Here is a 25,000-nt window from a genome sequence, read left to right as displayed (position 1 = left end):
GAAAGTCATTTCGTTTTTTTTTTTTTTGTGAAAATAAAACACGATTTTTTTGGAGTGTATAAACATTTTATTAAATTATATATTCTCCACTTTGGAAAACGAAATGACTTTCCGAACAACCTAATGATAAGAGTGTCCTTATTATTAGGTCACTCGACCTTTATCGAATATTACGATTTTTAAAAAAATGGGATCTCGTATTCGACAACTTTGACCTACTATGCAACGAATTAATTGTTACGAGTGGTGCTCGAACCTGTAAAGCGAATTTTAAATATTGGAATTGACTACATATTGAACTCGATCCAGTCTCTAGGCAGAGCACAAATTATTTCAATATTACCTAATAATCGTCCCCACTTTCCCGGTCGTGCTTTGACGACAGCGCTCTCCTCCGTTGTGGACTCCCCCTCTTTGCTGTCCTTGCTGTCCTTGCTGTCCTTCCCGTCCCCCTTCTCCACATCGGCAGTGTGTCTCTCCCTGCGGAACCTGAATAGAAAAAAGTAGAGAGCGAGAACGCTCGTCTTTAGTTACCGACCGAGATCCGTTCGGGGCTATTTACAATTACGGGGTCCAAAAGGCCAGTTTCACTAGGCGATTAATTAAGTAAAGGGGAATAAAATACATGGTGTACAAGTCGTGGATGGGGGAAACATTACTTTCCAAAAGTTTCACTTTGGGCTTGCGTGAAACTTTTCCCTTTTATTCTCTCCGATCGCAGCGAGCATTCGTTCTGCGTTCATACTTATCGACGTGTCATTTTTTTTTTTTTTTTGCGTCTTTTGCTTTAGCTTTAGCTCTTTGGACGTGGGTGATATTTTTCTTTTTTTTTTTTTATTTATAATTCTTGCAGCAAAATGAGTCAAGTTCGTTCTACTGAGGCTAGAAAAAGGGAGACAGCTCCAGCGGTGTGTTCACGAGCAACCTACTTTGGTGTGCCTACAGGATTCGAAAAAAAGTATTCTCAGTGGTGATAAAATGCCGATAAAACATACGGGAAAACGGAGCGACGTCGATGAACCGAATCGTGACCCGATGTATCTGCTTCGTGGTTTCGAGGTCCCGTGTGTATTCGTACGAACGAAATTAACTTAAAACCCGTGCCTGAAACGACGATTTGTATTTGTGTCTCTTTTCAACGAGGCCCTTGGTCAACATCGAAGATAACCTATTCGTTCACTTTGTGCGATTCTTGTACTCTGCTGTCTTTGTATGTACTCTAATGAAAAGTCGGGACACGTTATCACGATCCTTTTCAGAAGGTATTGGCCAACTTGGAAACTCGGGACCTCGAAGCATAATTATACGGTCTACCCGTCGCAGTGTCGAAGTTTGAATTAATGATTTCGCGTGGGGACTTCGAGAAGGCGCAAGGCGAATAATAAATCCAATTAAATAAATGAAGAGCTCGGCATTCAGTACGCGAGCGGATTATTCGACGATTTGGTCGCAAAGGAAGCGTATCGTCGATGCATTTGCGACGTTGACGTAAAATTTATTTTTCAATCTCATACGAACTCGTTAATTCTTGCCGTTTAAGGTAGAACAGTACGCCGAACGCTCCCTCTTACTTTCTCGACGAAGCTTTTCAGTTGTTTCGTGGCTATCACGTTAGATGGCGTTACTTGTAATACATTATCGACCCAATCAACGGATTATCGTTCATTAAATTAGTCGAATGCATTTTAACGTGTATGCTATTTAAATACGATTGCACTTTATTCTGAAAATGTCACATTTTCGTAAAAATTTGTTCATAGGATTAGTAATCTATTTAGAAGAAAAAATCAGATTAGATGTATCGGAATTTACTTTTACACACGTGACGATACACGTCATCTAACGTTTTAGTTACAAGTTAATCCAGAAAGAGAAGAGGATGCATTTGGCATGCCGTAGTCCCCACAAGTGGCAAAATTAAGGAACCTTTGTGTACATTATTTATTATTTATTACCATATTATGAAAATTATACTAATAAGGAGACCTTAGAGCTATGTCCCCGACAATTTTTATCATATTTGGACGAATGAATTTAGAGATTATAACGAGTATTTTTTTTTTATAAATAATTGAGATTTGAATTTGCGACTCTAGATTGTTTTTTTAACTTTTATTTCGAATAATTAAATTTCAGACGATACTGTTTGTTGTAATATTATTAGAAATCTTAGGTTACGAGAATTCACACTCGATACACTTTCTTGTGAAAAAATTAAAATTCAAAACTTTTATTATTCAAATCTCAATTCCTTAAAAAATATCCATCCAAAGGAAATATTTTACAAAATGTTACCATTCGGCCCTCTAAATGTTATTAAAATCTTCGAGGACATACCTGTAGATACCCTTGTAAGACTGAACAGAGGTTAATACGTTCCCTGTTGAATACATGTGTTTGTGTGTGTGTATGTATGGTAAGAATCGAATTTCGTTAATAGCGTTTTAGTATTCGTTTCCGTTTATCAACAGAGTCGGCCACAATTAAAGTTCATCGACGCAGCGTTTGATGGTACAGTTGTAATGGTGACGAGCTGCCTGATCAACATTGGGAATGCCACCGATTATGAATTGTTGTTCGAGAAAGACACTTACGACAATTTGGGAATTTGAATTTTTTAAATATATTTGGACAAAATTGTTAAATAGCTGATCGTATCGTATCGTTTAATAAATTTTCAAAAAAAAAAGAAACCATTATTGTCATCGCTTGTATCAACATTTCTCAATTTTTATTTTTTCACGGACTCCCTCTATAAAGAAAATTTGTTAGCACGGTAGCTGAGGTAGAATTAAATTATCATTTTTTAAATATATTTTGAAGTTGTTTTTAAAAAACTGAATTTTATTTACAAGTTTTTATTTAATTTAAATGATTTCATATTTTGGTATTTACCTCCTATAAGTTGTTTACAAAAGCAATGCACAGAAAGAAATATAAAAAAAGGTTAGCGAATTGAAGCAAAATTATTTCTTGGTATTTATTTAATACTATTTAATAATTAAAATTTTGTTATCGAATAGTATTATAAAATTCTTATTACATCACTTTCATTTTTAACTGTCTTATCGTAAACGAATATTCTAGTAAAATTTGAGTACCATTTATTACTTAAAAAAAAACAGAATAAACAGTGATGAATGTATTATAAGGATGTTTCTAATAAGGATAAAATAGTATGGAAAATACCTGTTCAAATCTACTATACGAGAACAATTTTTAATTACGACATAACAATGCTCAGGGATCCGCAGTTTGAGAACCGCTAATTTCTATTACGCTTCAACAATAATCAACAACTGACTCTATTCAGCTGTTTGTTGCCAAATATTAATAATACTTTCTTATTATTAAAACAGAATATGGTTAATAATACCAAGACAATAATGTTTATTTTTTCAAAAATTTAAGAATTATTCTATTCGAGAACTTTCAATCGTCTAGTTTGTCTTTCGACACGATTGTGAATTTAATAAAATCTATGTAGATATACTAAGTATCTATCATGCATATGACATGCCACGAAGTTCTAAAAAAATGTTTCAAAAACGTTCACTTGATTTTACACGAACGTATCACACAGTTTTCGCGGTTGTTCGTCGGCAGTCTGGCAGTTTTTCAAGCAGCTACTGTGGCATCGGTATATATATATATATGTATATATATGTATATATGTATAAAAATATATAAGTACGGGTGACAGAGAGAAATTTGAATCCTAGAGTGTGTACGTCACATGCATTCGGCGTTGCATAAAATCGTAAAAGGATCGGATGCTCGAGGCGCAATGAGGACTTTGAGTATTTCTTTCGCTTTGAGACAGTATTCTGAATCCAATATTTACCGACGGCTCGATCGAGTTATCGACCATGAACTTTCGATCGATTTGAAAACAAAACGATTCAGTTTGGTTCGATGAAAACTGTGTTGTTTTTCCACTTTCGTGAAAACAGCGCAGCTTGATGTTTGAGCGAAACGCGTTTAAAATCTCCTCGAAGTTTACAGCACAGTCAACTTTAATGCGAAAGAGATACGAAGCCCCCGAGTTCGCTCTATACAATCCTGGTTCCACTAAAAATATATGGTGGGAGAAAGATGCGCATAACCCTCTAAAGCCGTATATCTTACAGCACTCTAGCATTCGTCAGAACTGCAGTGATCGCCAGAAAGGGCAAAGATTAGTATATATGGCACCGGGTGATACGTGTACGAGCATCTCGGAACGAGATACAGCTCCCGGGCGAATCGAGTTTAATTGACACGCGGTGGCTCGAATGTAAACAGTTTCCAGTTCGATGGTCGCGAACTTTCTGTCACGAACGCGTATTTGGTTATCAATATGGCCACTAGTCGGTCGAGTTTCATTCTATGTTTACCAGAGGGCTTTGAGTCCGAGGGGCGTGCACTAGAGGGCCTTTCGATTAAGTATGTTCCAAAAGTCGATGATGTAGTAGATCCGAACAAAACCACGTGACTGCGGCAGGAGCGTATTGATAGAGAGGTTATGTACAAATAAACAAAATTAATATATGGGATTATTTATGAGTACAATTATATGTTAACGTGAGAAAATCTATAGATATAGGTTGAAGCAAAAAAAAAAAAAATGAGAATATACGTATTCTCTTCATTTTCTGTTTCTTGATTTACGGTGCGTCGAATATACGACACATGACATTCTCTCGCAGTCACGTTGTATTTACACAAAGTTTTCCGCGAACTGAACCAACTATAGTTACTTAACTCATTTACATCATTAGTGTATATACACGCACAATTTTTCTAGCCATTATCACCAGAGTGTATATATGTGCGCGTTCAGATTGTGAGTGAATAGTAGTGATCGAAAACAGGATAACACAGTTAAATTGCGTTTTTTAATTTTTTCGTTCCATATTTAGGAAATTTTTCTGATTTGTTGCTAAAATACACGTACTGCATATGCAGATCAGATTTTCAAACCAAAAAGGAGGATAAAATATATATATACGTATGTATGAATTTCTTTCTTTTTTCATCCTTCAATTATCACTGAAATATTAAGTTTGTAATACTCCTACAAATATTTGTACTTATATTTAATAACAAAAATTTGTTAACGAAGGGAAATTTTTCATTCTTTTGAATGATGCAAATAGGTTAAGAAGATAGTTAAGTCACAAAATTTTAAGAATCGATCCTTAATTATTTGAAATTGACTCAGCATGTTTGTTATTCGGTCAATGCTTTATCAAAATTTAATAGAATGTTAATTAGAAAAAAAATTTGAAAAAACTCATAAAAAATCTAAAAAAAGAAATGTGTCCATGTATTTTTATTCTGAAAAGGTATATCTTTCAGGTGCTGAAAGTAGAATATGAATAAATATTTTGTCTTTTTTATTTTAAGAAAAATCCAAAGTTCTTTTTTCAATTTCAATATTGTTTTTCTTTTCTTTATGATTTTTATTTTCAGATTCTACTTCTAACAATTCTTAGATAATCTTTTTCAATGTAAGTACAAAGATTTTTGAGAAAATCGTGGAAGCTGATTTTGATATTTTTTGTTTACTGTTTCTAAAAATGTAATTTCGATAAAATCACGTTATACATACTCCTTGTATAAATTCTGTAATCAAATTTTAATTTCGATGGCTTAAACCAGTGAATTGATAAGTAAAATGTAAAAAAAAAGTAGATTACGAATATCTACGTATTTGCATTTGGAAAATGAGATGTCATTTTTTAAATATTTTTTAAATATTTTTCTTTATGAGTCAGAATATGTAAGAATCTCAAAAATGTTTTTTTTTTTTTTTTGAAATTTCACGACTTAATTACTTTCATAATTTAAGAAGTTCATTCCGTTCAGGAATGTAGAATATTAAAATACCCTATCTGAGTTTACAAGCTTCGTGCCCCTCTGACTTGCCCTTTCTCAATTGGGCAGGGCAGCCCCTATTGTTCGCTATTCTATTATTCCACGAGAACGATCTCAATTCTTCGCAGAAAGCTTCTAACAAAGTAAAATAACTCTGTTTTCGTAAATAGAACGCTGTTCGATTTCGTTGTCTAGTCTCGATTCGCCTAGGATGGTTTCGTGGACGTGCTGTGATAATACATATATATACATATACATACATACATACATACACAATACACATATATATATAAAGATATATATATATATAAAATATATAAAATATATATATACAAAATATATACATACAAAATATATAAAATATATAAATATCTATAATATATACATGTATATACATTTATGTAGAATTATATATATATATATATATACACTAAATATATATAAAATATATACATGTATATAAATTTATATATATGTATATATGTATGTATGTATGTATGTATCTATCTATGTATGTAAATATGTATGTATGTATAAGAGTATATCAGTTTCTTTTTCAAGCGTGTGTACAGCGATTGCACATCCGTGATACCCTTCGAACGTGTGGCGCCCTCGAGCTGCGTGTCGTCACACTCAGATGCGCGCGTAATGAGAAATCAAAGGAACGAAGGAAAAACGACCGCGGACCATCTATCAAAAAATTCCACCGGTCCGTCGTTTGCGATCGTTGATCGCAAATAAATAGTCCACTCGTCCCGGTGATTTCGATGATCGAATAACGCTAGAAAAAATCTCGATCGTAACGCAGGCATCCCGACAAAAGAAAATATTCGACAGTGAACACGCGACTTACACGCGTACGAAATCGTATATACATGTACATGATATTCGAGTGTGTATATTTATATATGTATATATATAAATACATATGTATGTATATATATATGTATATATGTATATATGTATATATATATGTATATATACATATTTATGTAAGAGAAAAATCACAGTTTGAGAGTAATAATAATAATAATAATAATAATATAACAATATACAATAATAATAACGATGGTTAAATATAATCATAATGAGAAGAAGAATAATAAATCGAAATTCAATCAAATAGTAATAATTAATCGATGTAATCAATAATGTTACGTAAGAAGTAGCAGAGATGGCAATTAAAAAAGAATGAAGAAGATAAATAAATACGTAAGAAATGAAATTGCCTAAAACTGGGCCAGGGCGGCAGGACGTTCACGGTGAGCTCCTCGTCGGAATCCTGCTGGGACCGTCCGTTTGCGGCCCTGGTCACGCCAATCTGGGGTTCCCCGTCGGTCTTGAACCTTTACGGACAACAGGCCAGCCAAGCAACGATCAACAATCAACAACAATTTACCAGAGAAACGGTAGGAAAGTATTGTGAGACGTGGATCGCCCGCTGACGACACACTTCTGCTTTCGCATCTTTTCTTCGCTAATTCATCATCGTCCTTATTGTTATCGTTAGTCTGTTAATAATTAGTAACCCGCGCTTAAATCATCCTGACAGCGTTTGTGCGCGCGTAGTCCTGTGCGCCTACGCAACGTCCGCGTCCTTTTATCTGTTTCTTATTCCAGCAAGCAATAGAGAGAGAGAGAGAAAGTAGAATCCTGCATCCGAGTTGTTACGTCGAACGTAAGTGACCGCTCAAGGCCACCCCCTCTCCCACGAGTCAGCCGCTACCCTCTCCCCCCACTTTCACGCTATCTCAGCTCCGCCCAGTTGCTCCACTGTGACGCAGAAAGTGGGCGTGTCGCGGTAGGCGGATGACACGATAACCGCTCAGCGACCTTAAGCGGTCCAGTATTCTCTTCCCCGAGTCAATTAACTATAGTGTCATATAACCAATGGGGGGATCTCTATTGCCAATAACTATCGCCTAATGGGATCTGTTTATAGGAATCGGTTGTTAAACAGAAGCTTGGGGTAAGAGAACACGGGAATACGCGCGCACAGAGAACAAAATTTAGTCCAAAAGATTACACCTGCTGGCTTCGTTCAAGATCCTTCATCTTTCACATTTGTCCGCTGCCTCGTAGTTCTTTCTCGCGCGTTGGCTAAAGAGCCAAAGCTAAAATTATCGTTGGTCCACGGATTGAAAATACAAACGAATTAGACCACTCTGCTATAACTTTTATCGTGGATAAACGGCACTTTGTAAGTACCCGGATTTATCGTTTGTGATGTTAGTTAATCGACGACACTAGAATTTTTGCGGTAATTAATTTCTATATAAGTGTCGTGTTAAACTTAATTGATCTATCTTCTACGATCAAGTTTCGGTCGAATTTTAATCGCGATCAGAAACTTATCGCAGTGTCATTAATACTTGAGATTGTTTAAATTACACTCGTGCGATAGAGTTTATCGCTTATCGTGGTTAAATTAAGCTTTACTCAACACCTATGTTGCAATTAACTACCGATAAAATCAATGCCATCGATTATTTACAATAATCAATTTCTAATTTTAACAAGTAACTTTGTTTCCTGTCGGAAATCATCGCAGGCAGTTATGGAACGCGAGGTTAGACCGTTGGTATTTTTAATAACATATTGCTCATTTTATTTTGCTGTGAAAATTCGGGAATAATCTTTTATGAAACCGTCATATTCTGGCATCCGAAGATGAAGGATCATTGATGGAAGCGGCGGTCGTTGCACGGAATGGATTCGCGACGATATCCATTCGAGGTCAATGGCAACAAATCTGTCCCTACCTCGACAAAATTTTGCGCACCAGGTGATCCTGCGCTTGATCCAGCTGGGGCTCGTTTTTCCTCCTCTCGGCCAGCTCCTTTTCCCGACGAACATCGGCCACCTTCCGGAATATTAGCTGCACAGAATGTTTCCGGAATATAAGCTTCGAAAAATGATTGTATACAACGAGTGGTAAAAATACGCGTCTTTGGTATTTATCGCGGTGTACATTACAATTAGAATTATCGACCGTTAATTAGAGTGAACGGCATGGCGTAGTTACCAGCGAACCACGACGTTTTATTTATGGGTCCCGGAATAATTATCTATACCTTCGAGTAGCTTCGCTATTATTAATATTCAAGAACGCAGTAGACCCTTTATCGGTTTTTCGCCCTCACTATGTAGGTGTCGCCCATTCGGTTCGTTATTAATATTTATTTAAATAACAAAAAAGAAAAAAGGAAAAAGTTTCTTCTAAACAGAACAGAAAATAGAAACTCGGAAAATATACAGATAGAGGTACTTCGAAGGTCCTCTCGAGAGTTGTTTACTTGACCAGGTTGAGAGCTCCTGCATGGTACGACGAAATAATATTCAAAGTTTTTCACTCGAGATACAAGCTTTGGTGACATCTATTTTGCGAGATAATAAATCTTTTTGTTGATAGACAATACACTAATACCAGCAATTTTTGCATTCAAGCATTGTACTTTCAAAGTCATATGCGACTGCAGTTATACTCGATACAGTTCTTTGAGTAGTCGAGCGCTCAATGCCGGAAAAACTACGATCCCCTATTGTTTCATTTTTCCGGATGAAAAGTCGCGATTAAAACAGAAAGGGTATGGTACATCTACACCGCCAGTCGCGCATGCGTCGTAAGGGCAGTCGATAGGTGCACAGGTAGCAGACTACTCGCACTCGACTAACCTCCAAATATTTTATTTATCGTATCGGTTCGGGAAAGGTCGTAGACTGTTCCGTCAACAACTTCCGTGCCGGAACTTCATTTCAGATGTGTCGTGTTCGACTTTTAAGAAGGGTACACCACCTCGCGCGTACTTCTACTGACGTGATTCATTTATAATCGCAATTTAATCGAAGAAACGACAAGGTGTATGGATTTCTGTGGAGAGTATTCTTCGCGTTCGAAAGGTTTGGAATCAGCTTTCTCTTTTATTTTTTAATTATGAAAGAGTAAATAGTTCGTACGTAGTGATTTACATTGGAATGCAAAGAAAATTTTGATCGCGAATACGAATAAGTAGACAATTCAGACAGCTATCAAAATATAGTATACACTCAACTTCGTTGATGCTAATAGAAGAATACTCAACTTTTTTGGATATTTTGTGATTATTGTATAATCATTACACAAAATAACTATAACTCAACTAAGTAAATTATTCTAGATGGGTCATGGTTCTAGCCGCTCTGCTTCGTCTGTGAATATATTATCTGCGGATGAGCTGACGTTAGTGGAGAATCTGTTCAAGACGATGTCCCGAAGTTCTGGATCCGTAAAACGCGAAGAAGTAATTAAACACTGGTCAACTCACTTAGACGATATATTATTGCAATTTGTGGTACGGTTCCTCTATCATGAGCCAGGAAAGAGAGTTTCGGCTATAAATGCAGAACACTTGGGTCGTCTATACGAGTTTGCAGTTCGTGGGAGTCCAGAAGAGAGGACAAGTTTGATCTTCAATGGCAGTTTGGGAGAGGAGCAGAAGCAAGAAATACCTACCACAATGTTCCTTCAGTATGTTCAATCAACAATAGTTTCTTTCTTGACACTGCAAGAAAACTCTGGCAATGCACATTATTTAACCTGGAGTGAGATTGGCTGTACAGTAAATACTAGGCGGATAGGAATGCACTCAAAAACTTTATGCGAAGATATTGTTAAACATGGAGAAACACTGACTGTTGACCAAATCGAAACCTGGTTTAGAACAGCATCTACGTTTAAAATGATCCAATCGCATGTTTTTCGGTGTCTGTTTTTAGTCTCCCAAAGGAAAATAGATAAGAACGTGACTAGCAGAATAAATGAGTTGAATCTTTTACCAAAATGCAAAGGTTTGGAAAATATACCACACTTTCCAAGTATTCTTGGACTGGCCGATGTTTTATTTCTGAATTTGAGCTTGCCACACGATCTTCGCAACGAATGGAGATTTTTATTTTCAAGTCAAATGCACGGAGAATCATTCTCCACATTGCTAGGAAGAATTACAGTGCAAGGACCTACAATTATAATACTCAGAGATACAGAGAATCATGTGTTTGGTGGTTTTGCATCGGATAGCTGGTCAATTGGACCAAATTTTATAGGAAATTCATCTTCATTTTTGTTCAAACTCGAACCAGTCATATTAACATTCGCTGCTACAGGTTACAATAACCACTATCAATATTTAAATCTTCAGCAACAAACTATGCCTAATGGTTTGCTCATGGGGGGACAACTTAATTATCCTGGACTATGGCTGAGTTGCGAATATGGAACTGGTAAATCAAGTGTATCGTGTACAACTTTCCAGAATTATGTGCAACTTAGTGGCAAAGAGAATTTTAAGATCAAACATTGTGAAGTGTGGGGTGTGGGCCCAATGCCAGGGGCAGAGGAGGATCTGCGAGATACAAGATCAATTTTAGATAAGGACCCTACCTTGAAAATGTTGTTAGATATGTATATGTGTAAAATGCACAGTGACGAATTGAGAGGGAAGAAAGAATAATTGTGATATCGAAGGTTTGCATGAGAGTTGCTAATACTAGAGATACTAATAGGTATCAGACTACTTAAAATGTAACAGCTTTTTAGAACAAGAGTTATTGTAAAACAGTATAATGGTCGTTGTTATATAAGTATTTCCGTAACTCGCGTTGAACGTCTTGATAGGGTGACAAAAACATCAATAACGATTGAAATGAATTATATCGATATAACGATCATCGGCGAATAAGAAAGTTTTCTTAAGCATATGTATGATCGCGTTTCACAAAGCTTATACACGTTTGTTATTATTCAATGTTTAAACAGAAAGGTCCAAATCCGCAAAAGGTAACGGACCGAGTTCTTTCGTGCTAACGTCATTTCCAATCGTCCAATCGATCAATATATAAACTTTTATGCCGTATACGCTACTTAACGAGCATGATATTGTGATATTGAAAGAAATATCACGCGAGTTGCTGTGTCTTTTGAATGCCTATTATCTAGTGCCTGGTGAGTCATCAATCATTTTTAATCGGAGTACTCGATACACTGATCGAAGTCTATCGATAAACATTGTACAGCATGGATTACTATAAATTATATAAGACTGTGTGTGTTATTCCTATATGAACTGTCACGTGTTGACTCAGTTCGTCGGAACAATAGAACCAAAGAGAGAGAGAAAAAAAAAAAACGGCACTGTCGCTCAGCACGCTAGGAATTCAATAAAGCTCTGAAACCTGAACGAGTGTCCTTATTTCTCACAACTCTACCGATCACAAATACTCAATGTCCACCTACATCATGCAAAGAACCCTTAAGAGCCTACCGTAACTCATTAAACTATGGCCAAATCAGGTACAAGAACCAGCGACAGCTACAAATAGCGTCAGAGAACACCCACGTTGCTGTATTACCAAACTGATCTACACACAACACAGATATGTAACCCGCACGCACAAGGGATATCAAAACTACATCAATTATCGTACAACATTGCGCACACTAATCATGTCATCTGTCCAGTTCAGAAGTGCGTCACTTACCCGATGGCTCAAGTTGTACGTTAAGATGAGGTTCCTGGCGAAGGAGTTGGCGAAAGCTTGATAAAAATCCAGGACCTCGAGCAGCCTGTCCCTCTTGATCGTGTGAAGGTCGCAATAGGTGAGAGCTCGTACATTTGCCGCGCTCTGGCCCACAGACGGGTTCGTCCAGAAACTGTCACCGAACACGTCACCCTTACCAAGGATCGCCACCACCTCGTCGTCTTGTATAACTTCGAGGCTTCCTGTCACGATGAAGCACAGGGAATCGATCGATTCGCCGGTGTGATAAAGTAAATCGCCGGGTGCGCTGTGCGACATTGTAAAATGCATTGCTAATGCGCGCAGGCAACCGTCGGAGGCCAACCTGTGGAGATCAAATAGAGAGTTACCGGAGCGTTAGATCGTGGACGTGGACGAAGAAACCAGGACACCGTGATAAAATTTGTTTTCTCGATGGAGGGAACGTTCGTGCTTCGAATCTCAACGACGATGACGACGACAACAACTTGCCTGAACGCCGGGTGTTCGTTGAAGACCTTTCTGTTTAGGTGAACACAGATATCTGCTTTCATGTCTTTGGGGCAGTAGTTGAGCACTTTGTCCGTGTCTAGGCCCTTGGTCATCGCCCAGGTACTCACAACGTAGTCCATCACACGCTCGCTGAGGGCTTTCGGCACCTCGTGCAGCTTCATGAACTCCCTCACGTTGTTCAGCATGTCGTGATATTTGGCGGTGGCGGATGTCATTTGTTGGATTATCGTGGTCACGTGACCGAAGATTGTAGCGTACAGCAGGGCTGTGGACACGAATTAACGAACCTGATACGTTTGGTTCCATTCTGCGGATAGAGTTGTTGATCTTTTGGATTCTACCATATTCGGGGCGAAACGTATTCACTCGCTCACTCTTAACTTGACTATGTGGGATGGACGAGAGACGGAGAATAGTCGAACGATATTTCGTATCTGTCTACAACGTGACTTATCGTATCTCGAAAATTCTAGATGCTTTCGTATATCTAATCAACCGAACCGCCTATGACTTGTCATATATTTTACCATACATTACTGTGAACTTTTTGCTCCGCGAAATGGTGTCTATTGTAAATAAACATATTTCACTGGTTAGCAGAGCAAGTGAACAGTAGTTCACCATAGGCAATATGGTTAAACCATCTTATATATAGACGAATCAATTTTGCAATTACTTCTTACTCACTTGCTTTGGTAACCAACGAAATGTATTTATCGATATATCCGCAATGGATAGCGCGAAGCTTAAAATCTCAACTTCGTTGGTTCGATAAATCCCTAATTGACAAACTGCAACTCACAGAGTAAAGCAAATCTCTACACGGTGATATTGGGGTATGAAAGGCCTACCCTTTATCGGTCAAATTGCCAACAAACATTGATTAACCAATACACGTAAAGACCTGTGAGACAACTTAATTCATCATGGTTTTAACGCTCTATTCCATTATTATTTTTCAAAAATTACAAAACGATTATTTCTTGATTATTATTCACCAGAGTCGCTAAATGTCCTCAATAGAAATGGGCAGATTCGGTAAAATTTTCTCAGCGAACTATTTGCAAAAAGATTACACTATGCAATAGACATTTCTCAATCCTTTCCGGACTCCAGGATAGCACCGGGTGTTTAGTTTCCTGTCCCATGATCTGACCAAAGAGATTGTATCTTCAACCTCATTTTTTTCTCTTCGCGATACGTTAATGTTTTTATTGTTCGATAATGTCCGTAACTAAGACGTTGAAGTCCCTACTCTCTGGTAACGACGCCTACTCCTTGTCATCCTTTCAGAGTCATTTTTCAAGTAGTATCGGACGACATCCAACAGCTACACGACTCTACGTCTCACCGTTCGCTCTCATCCTCCCCACTCGCTTTGCACACTTCGATCATTCTCTCAGGGATCGTTTCTAAGTTTATCAAGCTACATTGGGCAACGTAAGTGACTCCTAGCAGCCAATTATTTCAACAACCAAGATAGGCTCGTAAAGGATCGTACCAGCGACGATCATCATGCAAATGGTGAAGATCTTTTCGCTGTCTGTCTCCGCGGCGACGTTTCCAAAGCCCACTGAGGTCATGCAGGTCATCGTGAAATACAACGCGGTGACGTACATGGTCTTCCTCGATGGGCCAGCCACAAGCTCCGGCGCAGTGCTGGTATTGGTCCACAGATAGCTGTACGGTGACTGGGTGACATTCGCCAGCTTCCACAGCCAGGAATACTGGACTCCGTTGTCGGCGTCCGACTTTCCTATCGAGTACCTTCAACGCAACAAAATACCTCTTACGTGGATGGAACGACCGTGGGGCGCGCACAGCCACGAGTTCAAACAGTGAAGGGCGATTGTTCTAAACTGCATGAAAACAAGCACGTCGCATGCTCCCTCTATTTGCTAATCGTCAAGCGTTTTCCTGCATTCCCTGCGTCTCGGATCGCAACAATCGCCTCTTCGTTTTCATCCGTGCCGCGCATTCGCTTCGTTTATCGTTCACGAGCCAGGGGACCTCTTTGAGCCTCTTTCCGTACCCGGTCGTTTCAAACACTCGAAGCGCGGCTCCTTTGGAAACGAAGAGGTTTGCCAGCTTAAAATATTATAGCATCCCTTACAAAGGCTTGGCCCTCATATTGTTACGTTCTGTGTCTACCCGTTCCCGGGAGGAATGGCGAAAGAAAAACGGGTCTTTGTCGAGGTACAAGTGGAATTTTAGCGTCGTCGTGGGTGTTCGCTTTTCTTTTCTTCTCCCCCTCGAGGGAACTCCTTCCTCCTTGAAGATAGTCTTAATTTCAAGCACTAGTTCGTGCTGTCTCGCACGAGAGAAGCAAAAATAGTTAAGAAGCGTGTTCAAAGATACTAGACAGCAGCCACGGATGCAATGTTTCTTCCGGTGTCAACGGTGTGACACGGGTCGAGTTTCGTTTCGATTCTTGCGCGCGGCTGTTTTACTAAGTAATGCAAATTTCGTTACTAATCTAGAAGCTGTAACATTCTCGTTCGTATCGGGGAGTCACCGAATCGTTGAGTTCGCCTCGCGGAGAGGCTACCGTCTTTCAACGATCCCCACCCCAGCGCGTAATGCGCAAGCTGGATGCGCAGGAGATCGTTTACCGGCTAACCGTTGTATTTTACTTTGCGCCGCATCCGTTAGTTTTTAGTTGGATAGATATATCGCTGCGTGTAACGTTGTGTCAGGATGTCTGAGAAATCGTTTTACGAATCAGGAAATACATAATGACGCGAAAACTAGAGAGCTAGAAACATTTTAATAAGACGATAATTCAGAGACGACAAAAATATGTACCGATACTATTATTTTTAAGGTTATTAACTATTTCATCGAGTGTCCTTCATAGTTTAGGTTAAGATAACATTTGTATTTTATTCTATCATACCCAATGATACATTCTATCTCGATAACGAAACTGATGACCGCGTCTGTCTGTTGATAAAAAAAAGCTATCAATATATTATTTTTGTAGTTTCTAAATTATCATAGTATTAAAACGTTTTGATCTTTTTAGTTTTTATGTCACTATTTTGTACCGTATCTCTCGATTTATATAAACATTTGCGTATATATTAATAGCACCTGAGGCTGATTTTCTTTTGTTAAAAAATAATGGATATATCATAAAGTGGAAGGTGCGTCAGTTATTTATTATCCACTAAGCAACGCGCGCGTCTGCTGCTACGATCTGTACTCTGTGACGGTCGACGGTGAACAGCCTTCCGCGCATTTGTCTTGCGCAGCACGTGCTTAGGTAGGGGGTCGTTTCTCCGCCAGCGGCTTCGGTGCACGGGCAAGATTTAACGCCTCGATATAGAGTGATCGCACAGAAACGTAAAGTCAAAATTTTTCGTCCCCGATCAGAACGAGTGCGCGCAGATGGCTCGAACGGCACGGCGTTTCGTGTGCGTGCATCTGTGTGTTGTACGTGATGGCGACGTTACGTCGGGAAAAGTAATGACGTCGAGGTTATCCGTCAATCCTCCCGCAGGCTGTGTTACCTTTTTGTGTGTGGGCAGGGTAAAATCACCTTAAAATGACGTACCAGATACAGGCCAGCCAGTGAGCAACCAACATGTAGAAACAGAGCAGAAGAATGAGCATCGCGGCTCCATACTCCAGATACCGGTCTAGTTTGCGAACCACGCGACCCAGACGGAGCAAACGCACAACCTTCAGGGCAGAGAACAGACTGCCAATTCCGTCCTCGTCGTGATCGAACGCGTTGAATACATCGTACGGAAGGCAGCTGAGGAGATCGATGATGAACCACGACTTTAGGTAGTTCATCCTGATTACCTAAAACCAGAGATCAAAGCTCTTTAACTCTCGCACGTCCTGTACTACCTTTGCTCCTATTTCGCACAATTTCTGACCGAGATCCTAACCACTCAAGGTCATTATTCTCTCAATGAACGATCAATGCCATCGTTACGTCATCTTGCCTTTTTGCTCCTATGCAAAGCAGACATAATATTTTCTTTTATATAGAGACTTGGTAACTTACGATCTCTGGATAGTATTTAACTCTTACGGTAGGTGTCTGGTCCATGGTATTGGCACTCGGGGGCAACAACGACTCTCCCTACCTCTGCTTTGTCACGGTTTGGTGAGGGCAGCTGTTTGGTGTCCTTGAGCGGTCAGGATCTTCCCACCACGCCTCGCTGGTGAATGAGTCACCGTAACCGCCCCCCTCCCTATGAAGAAGCGATGCCGCGTGGACATCGCTCCGCCCAGGGGGAGGGGCGTACCCTCGGATGTTACGCTGTTTGGAGTTCTCGGTGTCCTACCCGAAATCGTGCGAGTATGGTAACTGTGAGGGCTTTTAGTGGGTAGGCTCTCGGCATCTTCAGGTGCGGGAGATTCCACACTACCCTCAACCCCACTCCAAGTGGTTTGCGGAGTCTTTGGAAGATTTTCCCCACGAAAAAAAAGAGGATCTTCTACCACAAGTACTACGAGCTATAACGTTCCACGAGGATCTCTATGGTTAGGAGCTACGGGCCAATTGGATACCCGACTGGAACCTTGTCAGCAGTTACCTTTGGGTCAGACACCACCTCACCGCCCGGACCAACGAACGTTGTGTGAAAGTTGAGGACAATGTCTATGAAGAATATGACATCGACGATGCTGTCGACGACCAATAGGGAGACGTCTTCGCTGGTCTTGTTTTTGAACGCGACGTTATAGGGTACCATGATGGCTGTGTAAAAGGTCAAACACAAAATGATCCAATCCCAGATCGCCTTGAACGCGCAGTAATGTAACAAAATGTGCGGCGGAGTCTTCGGTGCCTCTTGTCTGTATTGCGGCATAACGTCGCCGCTTAAGGACATCATCTAAACAGGAGAACAAAAATATAAAATTAGGGATTTCGATCGCGTGTGCGTGTCGCTCCCATTGTTCTTGACAAAAACGTTCTTTTATTTTAATTTCTTTCACTCGATCGTTGTCGTTCGATAGGACCGGAAGTCTAAAGACAGCCCCGAGTAAAATATACAGATACAATAGAATTAGTACAGATCACCACAGGTATCTATTGGGTTGTTCGGAAAGTCGTTTCGTTTTTTTTTTTTTTTTTTTGGTGAAAATGAAACACAATTTTTCTAGAGTGTATAAACATTTTATTAAATTACATATTCTCCATTTTGGAAAAGGAAATGACTTTCCGAACAACCCAGTAGCATTGGATGAAAAAATTTTGAAATTCTACCTACGAGCTAAAAATTCAACACTTCTTAAGTTCTTAACGTTCGGACTGCACAATAGAATTTTCATATATCAGAGTAAAATTTAGAAATTCAAAAAGTATAGAAAATTACAAACTTTAGCAGTTCCAGTGTTAAATGATCGTTTAACCGTTTATTGTTTTTTTTTTCTGTCTAGACCAGTTTTAGGAGGCTGTCGAATAGATCGTGACGTCACCAGCCTTTGGGTTACTTCAAGTTAGTTCGGGTTCCAGGCGGTAGAGGCGCCTAAGCAACCGATGCAAACGTAACGTGACTTTTTCTTGACGTTTTAGTAACATGGTAAGGAGATACAAGGAAGGTAAGAATAAATTGAAATACATGTGATATTGATTTATGTATATAGTTATTTTCCTTTTATTTTTTCATTTCCGTTACCATACACATGTATATCCGAATCCTGCATGAAAAATTGCGTTGCGTTGCGTCGCGCCAAACGAGCGTCAACACCTCGTTGCTAAGGCCCTCCCCACCACTTCACTTTCACTACTCTCTACTCGTCACGTGATCCGAACGCCAGTGACGTCACAGTCTATCTGGCAGTATCCCAACCCGATCCAGACTACTTATACGTCGGACCTACGGTACAGTGTTTACCGGGGTAACGTAACTAAGCAGCACACCAATGAGATTCTATCGAGATTGCGTGGTTTTGTTTACCTCGAGTTCTTGTTTAGACGAAGTACAGATTACCGAATTAGGTGTTTAATACTTGTTACAGGTTAGATACAAGTACTGAACAATGACAATAATTCAGTAATTTTCAGAACGTGCAAATGTAAGTCTTCTACGAAAGTTTTCGTATAAATCTCGGCCAAATTCGAACAAAACCTACATGGTTCTTAAATCTACACTAGTTCGAATATAAATGGGTGCACCTGGTCCGTAATAAATCGACCTACAACACGAAGTGCTTGAATCTCTTTCGATCAAGAACAAATGGTGCCGGGGTCGAAGAGATGTATTCCCAGGATTAAGGTAAACATTTCTGGACTCCTACCGTGGACCTCGTTTTTTTATGTTTACACGAGGTCACAAGCTAGACGAATGCTTTTCGAACGAAACTGCACTTATAATGTACAAACCGATGAGTATAAACAAATTATACGATATTAACCGCAAATATCTAACTGTTTTTATAAAAAATGGCACGAGTAAAATTTGTTCATATTGTCTCTCTCTTTCAACATTAACATATACAGTAGTGTTTACTATATACAGTGCTTGTAATCAATTTTGTTATTTAATTTTTTTATCGATATGCGAAGGTCACATTTAGTCTTTTAAAATGAACGTCTAATTTTTCTTTCCGAATTCATTAAATACTATGTAAAATAGTATCGTGCCAAGTAGAGTTTAAAATAAATAATTAGAGCCCTAGATGGTTACTATTAAGATCTTCCTTCTTGTCGAATTTGATACAAAAATTCCACATAAACGTTTCCAATGAATATACACGACGAAACATCACAACTTTATGCTCCCACTACCTCAAAAACTATATCGTATATTATAATCAATAAAGAACAAAAAGAAAATAAATTACAATTGATTCGATCAATTTTTATTATAAAAGTTCCAAAAATTAACCTTCTGGGAGGTATCTCTCTCTTTAACCTTTTGACGAGTGTCTCGCATACACGCGGAATATTCTACAGTTTGTGGCGCGCCTCGGCGCTGAATACTCTACTCTGTGTAAATACGCCCACAGCGCTCATAGTGCCCAATTCGATAAACGTGTAAACACGCCCATAGCGCTCGTAGTGCTCAATTCGGTAAACGTGTACACACGCCCATAGCGCGCATGCGTTCCAATTACGGTTGACTCACATATAACGCGATTCTCCGTACAGCGCGCCAAATAATAAAACACAGGGATTACCTGATTTAAGAATTAAATCTGCTTTAGTTAAACATTAGATTGTTTTCTTCATCGTTACTGGTTTCTTGTGTTTCATCAGTGTTTTATACATAATATAAAACTGTTTTGCAAATTAGATATGTAAAAAATAATACGTATACATAATGTAAAAGTGTTTTGTCAATTAGCTTTATAAAAAAAAAAAGTAAATATACGTAATATGAAAGTATTTTGCAAATTAGGTTTATAAAGAAAAAGAGTAAATATACGTAATGTAAAAGTATTTGGTAAATTAGGTTTATAAAAAAAAAGTAAATATACGTAATATGAAAGTATTTTGTAAATTAGGTTTACAAGAAAAGTTATTTCCAAGGACATCACGATTTTCTATAACGCGAATTTCTACAACACGGTACACATTTACCGCGTTATACGAGAGTCTACTATATTAGACATACACGTTCGTATAATCGAAAGTGTTAATGTTGTTCGGTGGAGGACTTACGTGAGCTAAGTGTGACTGCTTCCCGGTAGTCGGTATCGTGGAATCTTTGACGGCGGGCAGGTGGGAGCTGAACGACGAGACGAGAACAGACCTGGACCTGGTCACCGATCTGGCGAGCTTCGCGAATTTGAAGAGGCCGCCCTTGCTGTCGTCCGCCTCGATTGGCTGCTTCAGGGCGGTGATGTCCCGGAAGGTCAAGAGGAACAGGACCACCAGGTCCCGTTCGTTTTTTATCGGTGCTATTTGTAGAAGCAGCCATAGTGGTGTTTCTGTGCATCAAGCGAAACGAGATACGTGTCACTCGATGCGAGCAACAATGATCGTTTCAACTGCTAATCTATGGATTGGCTATTTTTATAATGAATCATTAATCTAATTAGCCGTTCTCGTCCCCTATGCAAATGCGCTTAAAATCGATTTCCGTTGCAGGAAAGTCTTGCGATTGATCGTTCATCTTTGACTCTTCTCGTCGATTGTTATCATCGACGAAACATTGAGCAACACTGAAGTCCTTCCTGCAAGGCACACACTATCCTTATCCGCTATCTATCATGCTACAGTCTCGAAAGCTGTTGCTAACACGTCAACAAGTAACGCACAGTACATACGGCTTACAAGCATGGCGATCAATCCAACTACAGACTTAGGCAGATATGAAATAACGCAATTTGAAATAATATTTCAAATATCGTGTTACCTCAATCGATTGTGTTATTTTATTTCGTGAAATAAATTCGAAAATAATTATTCTTTATTCGATGTAACGAAATCACGAAACACGTCCGAAACGAATCAAACGATATTTGTAAAATAATGAAATTCGGAAATGAAGTACTGAAATGTTGGATCAAATAGTTATTTCTTATTTTGTAAAGTAACGAAATTCAGAAATAAAATATTGAAATGTTACTTCAAATAGTTGTTTCTTATTTTCGTTTGAAATATAATTTGCCCAAGTCTGACCAACAATACTGATATAGTGGCCAAAGAGCTAACAAAAGTACAATCGAGCGAAGCTGGGTGCGCAATAGAAAGCCATGCTCCTGAAAACAACTCGTCTTTCACCGGTAAACTCATGCCACCATGCAAATGAATATCGTGTGTGTTGAGTACAAAGGACAGAGCAAGGACTTTCGTCCGTCATCGCTTTTGGATGGGTTTGATAGCAAAGTGAATATCGATGTTTAAAATCTGTCATTCTGCGGTACATCAAGCTGTGCTCAATCAGGGACTATAGTATGTGGACGGTTGGATCTTGATCTATGCGAGAGTTAGAACATTGACAGCTGTCGAAATGGGGTATACCGAGCCGCTAAAAATTTGTCCATACTGCACAGACGTACGAAAGCTGCCAGCGGAGAGGCGACCCCCTACTACACGTGATGCGCAAGGTAAATGCGCGGAAGATCAGTTGCTTGCTGACGCGTGCGCTGCGAACTGGGTAACGAGGAGCAATCGACACACCATGACTTTAGTTTACGGTAGATCCGTCATTTTTAAATAAGAAAGTTCAACTAAAGTGTGTAGGTACTGTAACGTTACAAATGTGTTGTAGTAATAGGATTACAAAAAGAAAGATTCGTTTTATATTGAATAATGTCGAAAAGTAATAAATTGTCAAGTAGTCGAGAATATGTGTTAATAATGTAAATTAACTCCAGTACTTCGGAACACTTAGTAAAATAGTTAATAACCGTAAAAATAAAAATGACATCGTCGCATTTTCCTGTAGTATTTAAGTTATTATTTTATTAAATAGTTTCAATATTCCTAGTTTCTATATCATTACATGTTTTTTCATTGTTGTATCCTTATGTAATGTTTCATACTGCAATGTATTTTTCTTTTTAAAAACTGACGGATGCAGTATCCAATAAGATCTTGGTGTAATCGTTACCGATTCTAAACGTGGAATGGTACGCGACCTGCACCACGCAGCGTCAATGGTGAATAGTCTTCTGCGCATCACACGCTTGGTAATGGCCGCTTCTTTACAGCCGGCTTTCGTTCATCCATGATAGTATGAAAAGGTTAGTGGCCCAATGTACAAGTAAAATGTAAAATAATTGGATGCAGAGAGTTTGATAAAAAGAAAGTTAATTACTAATGTTTCGTGCCTATTTTATTGGAAGATTGATTTTTACAGTCCCAAGGTGTTTTCGATAGTAAAAGACGACAATGCATTAATTAATATCAGTTGTTCGTCGCAGTGCCACATAATTGGGGGCTATTTAATTTTTAGAAATGCTGGTTTCTGTTTGTTTTGTAGTGATCCTTACAGGTTATTGAGGAAATATAGAGTAAAATACCTTAACGTGGTAAAGAGTGTTTAAAATAGTAGTATGTTGTAAAGGTACGAGTGTAGAGTGTGTCATGGTGGTTGAGTTTTCAAGTAGACGCAGATGTTGTGGATTGTTGGGAGATGTTGGTGAATCGTACCAAATGGCTCTACAATTAAAACCTCTGACGTACTTAGCCCTAGCGAGCAAATTGCCGAACAATTATCGCCGTAAGCTTTGGTTTGCCAATAAATTGATTTCAACTTCAAACATTCGTGTGTTATGTAGAAACACACTCGATGCTTCACACTTCAATGGCAGCACTGTCTACGCAAAGGCTTCTGCCTAGTATTGAACACTGATCAATTATATTTTTAATCAACCTGTAGATCAATTGAATATTTAAATACTTGAATTTTAATTGTAATTAATTTCAATGGTAAATGAATTATCAAATTTCTATTTTTTTAATTGCAATTTTTGAATAAATTGTGTCTGTTGTCTATAAATAATTTTTTTGTTATTAATTGCAATTGATTTTCGCAATTAAAAAAGTCAATTGTTGGTCATGGTTTATAATTAAACATCGTAACAGTTAATTGTTTTACCGTAACGATGGCTTTCAATTGTCCTTTGATCCAACATTTTTCATCTTAACATTTTATAAATATTGGAATATTTTTGCTACATATTTTTGTTATTAAATAAAATTTAATTTACTGTTAATAAATTAAAATAATATATTAACATTCACTTATATAACTTGTTGTATTGTAATAACTTTTCGACCAAACATCGACAAGTATTTCTTCATTATGCCAAGGTATTGTATCTTACAAAATATTTTATATAGTGCGATGGATCTCCCATAAAACCAACAGCTCCCAAAAAGTCCTCGACATCCCAACCCAAAAGTTCTCACCCCGAAACATCGGTCGGAAGCCGTCGACGAGCGTTTGACGACAATTTTTGTCGTTACTTCTTCAGTGCTCGTCAATGTCGCTTAATTAAGCGACCTTTCGCAATTCGAATGCGAGCGTCGTTGGGTTTGGTGCATTAACCACATGGCTACAACGCGAGGTAAGCATTGACGAGAGCGATGAACCGTCGAGGGTGAGAGAAACAGCGTCGAACAGCGACAGGTCAGCGCCAAATATTTTGGTCGCTCGAGGTTACTCCCCAAGTACCCATACTTGAGACAAATTAATCGGAATAAATATAAATAACGATAATGGATGATACCGAAACTTTTATCGAGGTAAAAATATGGACTTTTAACGAGGAATTGCTGTAATTGAAAACAGACTGAATAATGTTGTGTTTGAACTCATTTTCATTGAGAAATCCTTACCAATGTATTAACATATATATTTGTAAAGATACGAATGTGAAAGTATTTTTATTACTGGATGAAATTCCATTTCTACGATTCCATCGCTCAAATCTGGTTTTAAAATTGTTTGAAACCAGGAATCACTGTAGTGGGATGTAGCTCCCAATGACCTTGAGCGGCTAATACAGTTGGCACCGATCTTAATATCACTGGAACATATACGTATGTACGCCATGCTTGTTATTTAAAAATCGAATTACGATGGATTTATACAGTCAAGTATTGGTATTGTCACTTGGAAAATGTTTACTGCACGTATAAATATTGTATGGAAGTTTACCAACTTTTATGCAAAAGGTAAAAGAAATGTTATTTTACGATTCTTAAAGGTCATTGAATCCAGTTGAAGTACATTCACAGTCGTGACGCGTTTTGTCGCCCTCGTTCGGTTCATTTTCTTCGTTTACGAGCTACTCGAATTCGTTTGGCGATACTGATCGCTAGTTGGAGCTAATTAGAAGTAAGGCAGGAATAATTAGATTGTTCAAGGACATGCAGACTTTGTAATCTTATTTTTGTGATTTTTTACTGGATATCGAGAAAATATTGTCGATTCAATAGTGTTAAGGAAATTTGTATTTTTTCAAGGTCATATGTGTAAAACGAATCGATGTTAAAATTGTTTACAATTTTACACGTTTTATAACGGTTTTCACGTATCAATAATCTTCCCACGCATCCTCAAATTCCGTGGATAACTACATCGATCACTTCGCCAAGAATTACCCTTTGTAAATTCATATGTCATATATAAAAAAAAAGACAAAAATAAAGTACCCACGGAGCGAATCGAGC

General features: G+C 38.4%; 3 protein-coding genes and 1 long non-coding RNA gene across 17 annotated transcripts in view; 3 read left to right on the top strand and 1 right to left on the bottom strand.

Moving 5' to 3' along the window:
* The window catches only part of Eag (potassium voltage-gated channel protein ether a go-go), a 174,668-nt gene that overhangs the window by 1,361 nt on the left and 148,307 nt on the right, over positions 1-25,000 (bottom strand). For 4 of the 7 annotated variants that reach the window (XM_076311058.1, XM_076311056.1, XM_076311057.1 and 1 more), the window contains 9 exons: positions 20,534-20,802; positions 17,460-17,759; positions 16,448-16,716; positions 14,408-14,673; positions 12,886-13,171; positions 12,376-12,739; positions 8,622-8,737; positions 7,089-7,205; positions 344-489 (listed from right to left, as the gene is read on the bottom strand). In XM_076311058.1, the coding sequence (XP_076167173.1) occupies positions 344-489; positions 7,089-7,205; positions 8,622-8,737; positions 12,376-12,739; positions 12,886-13,171; positions 14,408-14,673; positions 16,448-16,716; positions 17,460-17,759; positions 20,534-20,802 (2,133 nt within the window). The remainder of the gene's footprint in view (positions 1-343; positions 490-7,088; positions 7,206-8,621; positions 8,738-12,375; positions 12,740-12,885; positions 13,172-14,407; positions 14,674-16,447; positions 16,717-17,459; positions 17,760-20,533; positions 20,803-25,000) is intronic. The other 3 variants (XM_076311059.1, XM_076311060.1, XM_076311062.1) reach the window with 3 other exon arrangements.
* Positions 9,278-12,074, top strand: LOC143146611 (MTOR-associated protein MEAK7). The gene is made up of 2 exons (XM_076311064.1): positions 9,278-9,759; positions 10,017-12,074. Exon 2 carries the CDS (start codon positions 10,017-10,019, stop codon positions 11,346-11,348), a length of 1,332 nt encoding a protein of 443 aa, XP_076167179.1. The 5' UTR covers positions 9,278-9,759; the 3' UTR covers positions 11,349-12,074.
* On the top strand, positions 14,167-19,969 carry LOC143146613 (uncharacterized). 7 transcript variants are annotated; one of them, XM_076311069.1, is made up of 4 exons: positions 14,167-16,698; positions 16,957-18,468; positions 18,688-18,868; positions 18,935-19,969. In XM_076311069.1, exons 2-4 carry the CDS (start codon positions 18,447-18,449, stop codon positions 18,972-18,974), a joined length of 243 nt encoding a protein of 80 aa, XP_076167184.1. In that variant the 5' UTR covers positions 14,167-16,698; positions 16,957-18,446; the 3' UTR covers positions 18,975-19,969. The 7 variants fall into 7 exon arrangements, 1 of the variants encoding a protein (XP_076167184.1); XR_012992016.1 differs by having other exon boundaries at positions 14,167-15,730; positions 15,997-16,698; positions 16,957-19,969; XR_012992015.1 differs by having other exon boundaries at positions 14,167-15,730; positions 15,932-16,698; positions 16,957-19,969.
* Positions 20,910-23,371, top strand: LOC143146620 (uncharacterized). Of its 2 annotated transcripts, XR_012992030.1 has the most exons (3): positions 20,910-21,769; positions 21,871-22,060; positions 22,401-23,371. It is a non-coding gene; the product is annotated as an uncharacterized LOC143146620 (long non-coding RNA). The 2 variants fall into 2 exon arrangements; XR_012992031.1 differs by having other exon boundaries at positions 20,910-22,060.

The sequence above is a fragment of the Ptiloglossa arizonensis genome, chromosome 5 (assembly GCF_051014685.1).
Source record: "Ptiloglossa arizonensis isolate GNS036 chromosome 5, iyPtiAriz1_principal, whole genome shotgun sequence".
Taxonomy (NCBI): Eukaryota; Metazoa; Arthropoda; class Insecta; order Hymenoptera; family Colletidae; genus Ptiloglossa; species Ptiloglossa arizonensis.
The sequence above is the reverse complement of the archived record's forward strand: the minus strand, read 5'-3'. Positions and strand labels throughout refer to the sequence as shown.

What these genes read in the sequence shown, in the direction of transcription:
- LOC143146613 (XM_076311069.1), top strand. Translation starts at nt 18,447, where the DNA reads ATGGTAAGGAGATACAAGGAAG. An exon ending in GGTAAGGAGATACAAGGAAG is followed by an intron (nt 18,469 to 18,687) that starts GTAAGAATAAAT and finishes TCCGAACGCCAG; the next exon opens with TGACGTCACAGTCTATCTGG. An exon ending in AGTACAGATTACCGAATTAG is followed by an intron (nt 18,869 to 18,934) that starts GTGTTTAATACT and finishes AGTAATTTTCAG; the next exon opens with AACGTGCAAATGTAAGTCTT.
- LOC143146611 (XM_076311064.1), top strand. Translation starts at nt 10,017, where the DNA reads ATGGGTCATGGTTCTAGCCGCTCTGCTTCGTCTGTGAATATATTATCT.